The sequence below is a fragment of the Pimephales promelas genome, chromosome 6 (assembly GCF_988280905.1).
Source record: "Pimephales promelas chromosome 6, fPimPro1.hap1.1, whole genome shotgun sequence".
Taxonomy (NCBI): Eukaryota; Metazoa; Chordata; class Actinopteri; order Cypriniformes; family Leuciscidae; genus Pimephales; species Pimephales promelas.
In genome coordinates, this window is record NC_142774.1 from 376,036 (window position 1) to 386,338 (window position 10,303).

Consider the following 10,303-nt stretch of genomic DNA (forward strand, 5'->3'; position numbering starts at 1 on the left):
AAAAAATAGAAAACTCAATGTATTTAAACGGTCTCTTGAATAATTTTTTCAAATAATTTTACTACATTAATAATAATTGAGATTGGTCTATAATTGTTCAGATCAAGAGCATCACTACTTTTGTATAAAGGTGTTACTCTAGCACACTTCCACATGACTGGAACTTTGCAAGTAGATATGGATAAATTAAATAGATCACTAAATAGATAGATCATTAAATAAATAAATGTGTGTTCAGCATACAAAAAGCCTCATGTGTTTGCATGTCAAAGCAATAGTAATGCATTGAAATCGCCAATCGGGACACTGAGACTACAGACTTTTATTATTATTACACTGGACAAAGAACACACTCTGTGCACTTTTTATACAAACATAACACATTTGTTTTGAGCAATATTATAACGCCAGTTAACACCAGATATGTGGGTGTCAGTTTGAGTGTTGTTCCTGTCTACACCATGTGCTCTTTCTTTAGTTAAATATTTCATTCATTTTGTAAAATGTTGATTTGTGTAGCGCATTAAGTACGAACAAGATAATTCCGACAAGACGGGTTGCCGGGTTAAATATTTATTGTGTGCGAACATTAGTGATGTGACGTTCGGCACCGAGGCTTCTATTAAAAAAAAACGAAGCATCTCACATGAAGCACTGTACCGGAGCTTGATTCGTTTTCCCATAACCATGTGATCAGTGACGTCCGAAGCTTCGTTTCAACACACAACCACGTGACTGCACTGCTTCATATTCTGATTTAAAAACTGCCCCTTGCGCAGGTTTCGAGTGTCATGCGCTTCGGTAATGAATTGAGACCGACTGAGATTCACAGTTCACAAGCACTTTCACTACCCAGCACTTCACTATTCCACAAAAGTTTTATTTTATTTTGATTATATATGCCTATATGAGCCTTGCCTATGAACTCATATTATTTCATAAATTAATTCATAGACTCATTGTGTAAAAATCAACTCGAACACTGATGATTCTTTAATTGCTTTGTGGTTTTCATAGCACACAGTGATTTATTACATAAAACAATCCAAAAAACAAATTTTTACGTTTTGACCACAAGACGTCGTTAGTGTGCACGGTGTTGAAAAGCTTCAAGTAAGGAACCAATTTACAATACACTTTAGGGGAAAGCCTCAGTGCTTCAGAAAGCTTCATTTCCATCACTAGTGAACATTCACTAACATCAAATAAATTGTCATACTTACATACTGGAACATTTTCACGTTGCAAACAGAAGAAACCTGGCCACAGTGACTGCCACCATTTTAAAGTAACTATTTCCCGCCAAAAGAAGGCATTGTTAATTGGTCTCATGTCTGAGGGGGAGATTGGTGTTTGTTGGATTCTTTGATAACTATGATTAATGAATTTGGTTTGTTTGGTTTCAAATGCTTGTATGTTTTTTTTTTAGTTATGTCTCTGTTACTGTTAAATCTTTATCTATATATCTTTTGTTTTTATTAAATTTCTTTATTACTTTCAATTACCTAGTGGTTTAGTCCAAGTGGGAGGGGCTACTTTTTAAGAGGGCCTCTCAGTGTTGTAAGGGAGTTGGTAGAGTGAGTTTGTTGGGAGTTGCTTGTGTGATTTTTGGGTCAAATTTCTGACATAGCCAAAAGTTTGTTGTGGATTTAACTTTGAACATTTTATTTTATTTTTATTATGTTTTTTGATACGTTTTGGATTTTCATTGTAAATATCAGAGGCACTCTTTTGGAATATATTTGTGTTTCGCTTTTTTGGAATAAACACTGAACTTTTGACTTAATCAGCACGTCACTTCAAAAAAAAATTTGTCCTCCATTGGCCGGTCCATCCAGAGCAGTGGCTATACCTGAACGACACTGGGGTCGTTTGTAGCTGCTGGCACACCCCTGTCTCTGCTACAGTTGTCTAATTCAGCATGAAATCCAAAATAAGCTTGAGAATTTAATAAAACTTTAAGTACAAATAAATTATTAGAAATTAAAAGGTTTTAAAAAAAAAAATAAGCAAGGAAAATAACTGTAAAGATGACAGAGTCATGCTCTGATTTTGTTTTCTTTTTTCTGGTCAGAATAAAAACTTTCTTCATGATCTTATCAATTAAAGTTATATTTTAGATCGGTCTGTGCTAAAAAGCTGTTACCCAACTACTATTTTCAGAAGTATAGCATAGTTTAGCGGCAGCATTTACCACTTCTAAAGATCTGTTTGTAACCAGTTAATCAGGGATTTTTGGAGAGTCAAAGTCTGAACAATTAAATGTGAGTCCCTGCAACCTACTAAATACATATCTATGACTTTCCCTAGAAACAGGATCATGCAATGTGACTACTGAGTGAGTATGGCTCTTAATTAACTCCAATAAATAGTAGTCTTATACTAATCCTAATGAACATGTTTTTTGTTTCCACTGTTTCAGAAGAACCAGCAATCAAACTCAACTGGACAACTGTAATCTGAATAGTCTGAAGAATTTCAGCTCTCTGGTGAGGTCTCTCTCTCTCTCATAACATATAACATTTGATATATGGATTGATATACAAATAAATGGATTAAAGCAAATTCTGACACATGCTGGAAAGAAATGTGTTTAGAATAGCTTTTTCCACAGTCTGTCAAACTGACTATAAACAGGTGGACATGATGACAGGGCTCAGAAATGTACATCAGACTTTAATACCTTTTGTCCTAAGAGTGTTATGCTGCATGTTAACTCTTACCACTGAATGCACTGCTTTCAAAAAGAAAAAAGCAATGTATATCTACTGTGTGTAAAATGCTACTGTTATTGTTTTAGACAAGGACTCTTATTTAAGTCTCTTATTTGATCAAATAAAATATTTTATAAAATATTATTCTAATGTAAAGCAGCTGTTTTCTATGTGAATCTTTATGATCTGATTTAGTTAATAGAATTTAGTTGATAAATATATGATATTATTTTTGAGGATATCCTCACAGTACCTCCGCTTCAGTACTGTAGATTTGTGGGTAGATATCTCTAGGCATCTTAGAGATGTTGCCTCGGCTCTTAGTTAGTCGGTCTCTTCATGCAATCTCACAATGTCTCGAATGGTTCAACTCTGATTTTGTGCAAAAACATCTCAATGGATTACTACCGTTTATGACTGCAGTAGCTGAAGCAAGAGGGGAATATTCTTAAATGCATGCGGAAAACAAGCTTATTTTTCTCAAGTTCAGCATTGCAGTTTTGGTACTTTTAATTTCTGTTTTCATGTCTAGATTCTAGATGCAGTGGATAACACTACACACCAGCTACAATGCATATCAAACGGCAGTGCTGGTTTCCCTCAAGAGAAACTTCACACGCTCCAAAAAGAGCTTGGAAAGATCATTACATCAACACTAAATGTCATGGTTCACCTTGTAAGAAATCAACATCTAAGACTATTTATCCTCTGCTGGAAAGCATCTTTGCTTATTTTCGATTATTTTTAATTTTATTTACATTTAATACGTTCTTCTTTTCCTGAAATGTTTCCTTTCAAGCATGCAATCAGTTGAATCTTCGAATATTCATAATTCATTTGTGATATTATTAATGATCACTACATGCATGGTGCCAATTGACCTGGATGTGTAATCAGTTTGTAAATTATCATTAAATTAATTTGAGTGATTTTTATTTCAGGGAGTGTCTTCGAGCGAGGACATCGCTGAAGGTTTTGGTGCCTTAAACACACTGACCGTGGAGAAAGCACAGAACGTGGAGTTTGTTCAGTCATGGCTGTGTGTCAGACTTATTCCAATCCTCCCATTCATCACAACAGAGTTCTTATCCAACATGAGCAAGATCAACTTTTCATGTGTCAGCTTCCAGGCAATGTATGAGTCAAAATATTGAATATATTGGATATATTGTAGTGACTTTAAAATTGTGGCTTATGTTTGAACATTTATTGGTTTACAGAGTCAAAACATTCGATCAGCAAGTGAATCTGGTGAATGTAACTTTGAAGTCCTCCATCTACAAACAATTCATTCTGCCGTTCCTCTCTAGAGACAATTCAGGTACAGCACATTTTATTGCGTTTAAGTTAAAAGCAAATGTGGTTTTTTGTATTAATTAAAAAAAAAAGAAAAAACACATCATATGAGCAATAGCTTATTTTGGCTTGCTCACAATTCAGTGGTGCTAACCCTAACCCTAACCCTAACCCATTCCCCCAATGCTCTGTGTTCAATCCAGATCCTGCCTGTCTTTCCAAAACTACGAGCAGTGCTGACTGGCTTGAGAAGAACATTGGCAATTTCTCCAGCTACGCTGACCTGGAGGATTTGAAGTCCCTGAATGGAAATTTCTCCAGTGTGAGTAACTTTTTCTGGCTTGCTCCAGTAGCTCGTGTGACGTGTCATTTATTTAAAAAATGTTTATTTTATTATTATTCTTTTTTTTAAACATAAACTTCTGAATCTGTGTCCATGGTGTGCTTTAGCTTGCATCACTGGCACTGCTGACCCCTACCCAAGTAGCTCAACTCACACTGAGCTCTGGAGTACTGAACAACACCAACCAGATCAGCGCTGTGTTCGACCGACTGGAGGAAGGCGACGCTTTCCAGAACGTGGAGGAGTTTCTGACGGCACTGAGCGCAGCTCCCGAGGCAAGTCAATAAGTCAAAGTGTCTGACAGAGATCGCATTGATGCCGTGGAGAATAGCCCAAAGTACGGTACTCTCTTACAGTGCCGTTCACAGTCCTGGTTTTCTGTTTTTGCAGACTCCCGATATCACCCCTGCCGCGAGAGACGTGATGATGAACCGAACCTTCATAATCATCAGATCGAAGATCCAGGAATTTGAGGCCTCTGTCTGGGTTACGTGGTTCACTGTGAAGCTCATCCCCATCCTCCCCAGTTTCACCCCGGAAATGCTGGTTACAGTCACAGCTAACATCAGCTGCACCAACTACCATGTGATGTGAGTGCATGAATTTGGAGAAAGGAAGTTTGTAGATCTGCACCAATGCATCCACATAATGACCCTCTGTGGCTCTCTGTTGCAGAGTTAAAGGACTAGGATCTGTGTTCCACGAAATGACACTCATCAGGACGCAGGAGATAACCAAAGTTCTGGTGGAGCACCTGAAGAAATTTGCCACCCAATTTAGCCTTCCAGGTAGGCCTTTCCAAAGCACGCTTCTGCGGCATCCCTCTATTGCCAGAATAGAGTGCGTTGCAGTGGGATTTTTTTTCCCCCCAGCTGACAGCTCACCGTAGTTGTGTGTGTCAACTTCATAACAGTGCAGGAATGCAGACTGATCTTCCTCCACCCCTATCTTTAAAAACAGGTTGCAGACAGAACATTGCCAGCGATGCTGATTGGCTTAAGGCCAACTTGGGCCCATTCACCACACTGGCCAATTACTCGGACCTTAAGGAGTTGAACGTCAGCGGGGTAAAATACCAACCTTCTCTTATGTTTCTGTTGTCATACAGCTTTAATAGAGAATTTGATTGGCACTTGTACTAGTGCTTAAGTGTTGGGCAGAAAGCAGAGCGCTGACAGTCCTTCCTGCTATTTCCTTGGTGTTATGCTCACCTCAGGTGGCAGCTCTGGAAACCCTGTCACCTGATCAGAAAGCCGAGCTGCTGTTGGATCCGTCCACCGGTGCTCTTGAAAATGTGACCGTGGTGAAGGAGGTGTTGAGCAGCATCCTAAAATCCCCAGATGAGAATCAGCTTGAGAAATTCTTTGAAAAATTTGTGGAAGTCAGCAAGGAGGTGAGTTTTTTTTTTTTTTTTTTTTTTTTCATTCGATGAACCTGATTATCCTAATTGGCCTAGACCATGATTGTGATGCTCTTGAACAAGAAGGCTCTGTTTCCCTCCCTCCTCCAGGAAAACGTCACCTACATCACAAACGTGGAAGTCCGAGACACAATGCTGAACCTGACTTTGACTGCTCTGGCTCCCAAATTCCCCCTCTTCCAAACGAGTGACTACGAGCTGTGGTTTCAAATCAATCTCGTGGTCCTGCTGGCCAGCTTCCGTCCTTCAGTTCTGGTGGTGATCCCCACCAACCTCACCTGTGACTCTTACAGTGCAATGTGAGAAACCTGGCACCTTTGGTTTTAAGTTTGTATGCAGTCTGGAGAAACAAGCACTGAAAGATCTGCATTTTGTATGTTTCTTTAGATTGAAAGGCCTGGAGACGGCTTTGGCAGTTCTCCCATCTGGACTTAAAGCGGAGCTCAAGTCCAGTGTAGACCAACTTGTACAGTCACAAGGAGAAGGTATGGCATGACAAAGAAATTCTGACAAAATGCATGTGTGTGTAAGCCATATGCCAGTGGCCTCCTATTGACCCGAAATCTCTTTTTTTCTTGGCTTCTCTTCAGACTGTACGCCTCCTCGCCCCGTCGGTTTCGTAAGTACTTCATTGTTTAAGATGGCTAATGAGTTGAGTTAAAGCCCAAGAGAAGCTGTTCATAATTGTTTTCTCTTTTCTTTCTGCTTCATCTTCTCTCGCAATAGTGCAATGAAACATTAGTAGATGGTAAGTCAGAACACACAACGACAGTTTGCGATTGATGGAATCGAGTCATTTTGCAATAAACTCATAAGATAGTATGTGAAAGTTCTCCATCTGATCTTGTTTTTTTTTTCTTCCTTCACAGAAAACAGGCTGTGTCAAGATGTTAACCGGTGAGTATTGGTTTGGTATCTACTGAAAGCAGAGGTAGGCTTCAGAAAGTGTTGTAAATGGGAATCGTGCTTTTGTGCCTGGCAGTGGTCAACTTGAGGCTCAGCGTCTGTCTGAAAATTCCTCGGCTGGGCTGTGCGACTTCAACATCTCTGATTATGCCTGCTCTTCGGTAAGTCCTCCATGAGCTCTGCACCCGAGTGCTTGTCTTTGAAAAGTGTCCTGTGTATCTGACTGCTTAAATCTGTCCACCTCTTTCAAGGTTGCATCATCTCTGTCCTCTGATGACATCTTCACGCTGCTGACTTGCAAGGTGCCAAGTGGCACGAGCACAGAGACGTGGAAGCTTTTCTTCCTGAAACTGGCAGGAGTTCTGGAGGATGCTCTGTCAAAGTTCTCCAACATGGTAGGCGACGCCCCTGCTTTTTATGGAAGAGAAAATGGAGTGCTGCCTCAGAGCTCTGAATTGACATGCCCCATTATTTTTACAGACCCTACCCAACGGTCAGCCTCAGTCCCATGTTCTCGATGCCATAGGAGAGGTGAAAGTCAACAACTTCAGCGCTGCACAGCTGACGGATGCCGGCTTCGTTGCCGCCTGGTTCCAGGAGAGGCTGAGGCCATTTTTGTCAGCAGTCTCTAGGGACTTTCTGTCCTGCCTTAGCTCCAAGAACTTCAGTTGCGACACCTACCAAGTTGTGTAAGTATGCTCAGTGCTGTGGAAATCCTCAAGCGGTGTTTAGCGGAGTTAGGTCTGGCAATCCGTGACGTTCGCTGATCTTTCCTGATTCAGGGTGCAGGCTCTCGGTCGTCAGGCATCCCTCATGGCGGAGGAGCAGAAACGGGCCGTCTTCACTCAATTCATCCAGCGCTTCTTGTCGAGAGACGACCTAAAAGGTACTTTTTAGTGCCATCACTGCCTTGAGTTGTCATCTTTCGCGCTGTAGTTCCCTAAGCGTCCGTCAACGTCTCAGCTTGTCACAGTTATTTTGAGCTTGCTTACAATTCAGTGGTGCTAACCCTAACCCTAACCCATTCCCCCAATGCTCTGTGTTCAATCCAGATCCTGCCTGTCTTTCCAAAACTACGAGCAGTGCTGACTGGCTTGAGAAGAACATTGGCAATTTCTCCAGCTACGCTGACCTGGAGGATTTGAAGTCCCTGAATAGAAATTTCTCCAGTGTGAGTAACTTTTTCTGGCTTGCTCCAGTAGCTCGTGTGACGTGTCATTTATTTAAAAAATGTTTATTTTATTATTATTCTTTTTTTTAAACATAAACTTCTGAATCTGTGTCCATGGTGTGCTTTAGCTTGCATCACTGGCACTGCTGACCCCTACCCAAGTAGCTCAACTCACACTGAGCTCTGGAGTACTGAACAACACCAACCAGATCAGCGCTGTGTTCGACCGACTGGAGGAAGGCGACGCTTTCCAGAACGTGGAGGAGTTTCTGACGGCACTGAGCGCAGCTCCCGAGGCAAGTCAATAAGTCAAAGTGTCTGACAGAGATCGCATTGATGCCGTGGAGAATAGCCCAAAGTACGGTACTCTCTTACAGTGCCGTTCACAGTCCTGGTTTTGTGTTTTTGCAGACTCCCGATATCACCCCTGCCGCGAGAGACGTGATGATGAACCGAACCTTCATAATCATCAGATCGAAGATCCAGGAATTTGAGGCCTCTGTCTGGGTTACGTGGTTCACTGTGAAGCTCATCCCCATCCTCCCCAGTTTCACCCCGGAAATGCTGGTTACAGTCACAGCTAACATCAGCTGCACCAACTACCATGTGATGTGAGTGCATGAATTTGGAGAAAGGAAGTTTGTAGATCTGCACCAATGCATCCACATAATGACCCTCTGTGGCTCTCTGTTGCAGAGTTAAAGGACTAGGATCTGTGTTCCACGAAATGACACTCATCAGGACGCAGGAGATAACCAAAGTTCTGGTGGAGCACCTGAAGAAATTTGCCACCCAATTTAGCCTTCCAGGTAGGCCTTTCCAAAGCACGCTTCTGCGGCATCCCTCTATTGCCAGAATAGAGTGCGTTGCAGTGGGATTTTTTTTTCCCCCCAGCTGACAGCTCACCGTAGTTGTGTGTGTCAACTTCATAACAGTGCAGGAATGCAGACTGATCTTCCTCCACCCCTATCTTTAAAAACAGGTTGCAGACAGAACATTGCCAGCGATGCTGATTGGCTTAAGGCCAACTTGGGCCCATTCACCACACTGGCCAATTACTCGGACCTTAAGGAGTTGAACGTCAGCGGGGTAAAATACCAACCTTCTCTTATGTTTCTGTTGTCATACAGCTTTAATAGAGAATTTGATTGGCACTTGTACTAGTGCTTAAGTGTTGGGCAGAAAGCAGAGCGCTGACAGTCCTTCCTGCTATTTCCTTGGTGTTATGCTCACCTCAGGTGGCAGCTCTGGAAACCCTGTCACCTGATCAGAAAGCCGAGCTGCTGTTGGATCCGTCCACCGGTGCTCTTGAAAATGTGACCGTGGTGAAGGAGGTGTTGAGCAGCATCCTAAAATCCCCAGATGAGAATCAGCTTGAGAAATTCTTTGAAAAATTTGTGGAAGTCAGCAAGGAGGTGAGTTTTTTTTTTTTTTTTTTTTTTTCATTCGATGAACCTGATTATCCTAATTGGCCTAGACCATGATTGTGATGCTCTTAAACAAGAAGGCTCTGTTTCCCTCCCTCCTCCAGGAAAACGTCACCTACATCACAAACGTGGAAGTCCGAGACACAATGCTGAACCTGACTTTGACTGCTCTGGCTCCCAAATTCCCCCTCTTCCAAACGAGTGACTACGAGCTGTGGTTTCAAATCAATCTCGTGGTCCTGCTGGCCAGCTTCCGTCCTTCAGTTCTGGTGGTGATCCCCACCAACCTCACCTGTGACTCTTACAGTGCAATGTGAGAAACCTGGCACCTTTGGTTTTAAGTTTGTATGCAGTCTGGAGAAACAAGCACTGAAAGATCTGCATTTTGTATGTTTCTTTAGATTGAAAGGCCTGGAGACGGCTTTGGCAGTTCTCCCATCTGGACTTAAAGCGGAGCTCAAGTCCAGTGTAGACCAACTTGTACAGTCACAAGGAGAAGGTATGGCATGACAAAGAAATTCTGACAAAATGCATGTGTGTGTAAGCCATATGCCAGTGGCCTCCTATTGACCCGAAATCTCTTTTTTTTCTTGGCTTCTCTTCAGACTGTACGCCTCCTCGCCCCGTCGGTTTCGTAAGTACTTCATTGTTTAAGATGGCTAATGAGTTGAGTTAAAGCCCAAGAGAAGCTGTTCATAATTGTTTTCTCTTTTCTTTCTGCTTCATCTTCTCTCGCAATAGTGCAATGAAACATTAGTAGATGGTAAGTCAGAACACACAACGACAGTTTGCGATTGATGGAATCGAGTCATTTTGCAATAAACTCATAAGATAGTATGTGAAAGTTCTCCATCTGATCTTGTTTTTTTTTTCTTCCTTCACAGAAAACAGGCTGTGTCAAGATGTTAACCGGTGAGTATTGGTTTGGTATCTACTGAAAGCAGAGGTAGGCTTCAGAAAGTGTTGTAAATGGGAATCGTGCTTTTGTGCCTGGCAGTGGTCAACTTGAGGCTCAGCGTCTGTCTG

At 41.7% G+C, this 10,303-nt stretch overlaps 1 protein-coding gene across 1 annotated transcript in view; it reads right to left on the reverse strand.

Annotated features, from left to right (window-relative positions):
- sp6 (Sp6 transcription factor) overlaps positions 1-1,565 on the reverse strand; it is a 36,561-nt gene extending 34,996 nt beyond the window's left edge. The window contains exon 1 of the mRNA XM_039682038.2: positions 1,224-1,565. Coding sequence (XP_039537972.2) covers positions 1,224-1,235 — 12 coding nt within the window. The 5' untranslated portion in view covers positions 1,236-1,565. The remainder of the gene's footprint in view (positions 1-1,223) is intronic.
- Between the last annotated feature and the right edge of the window lie 8,738 nt (positions 1,566-10,303).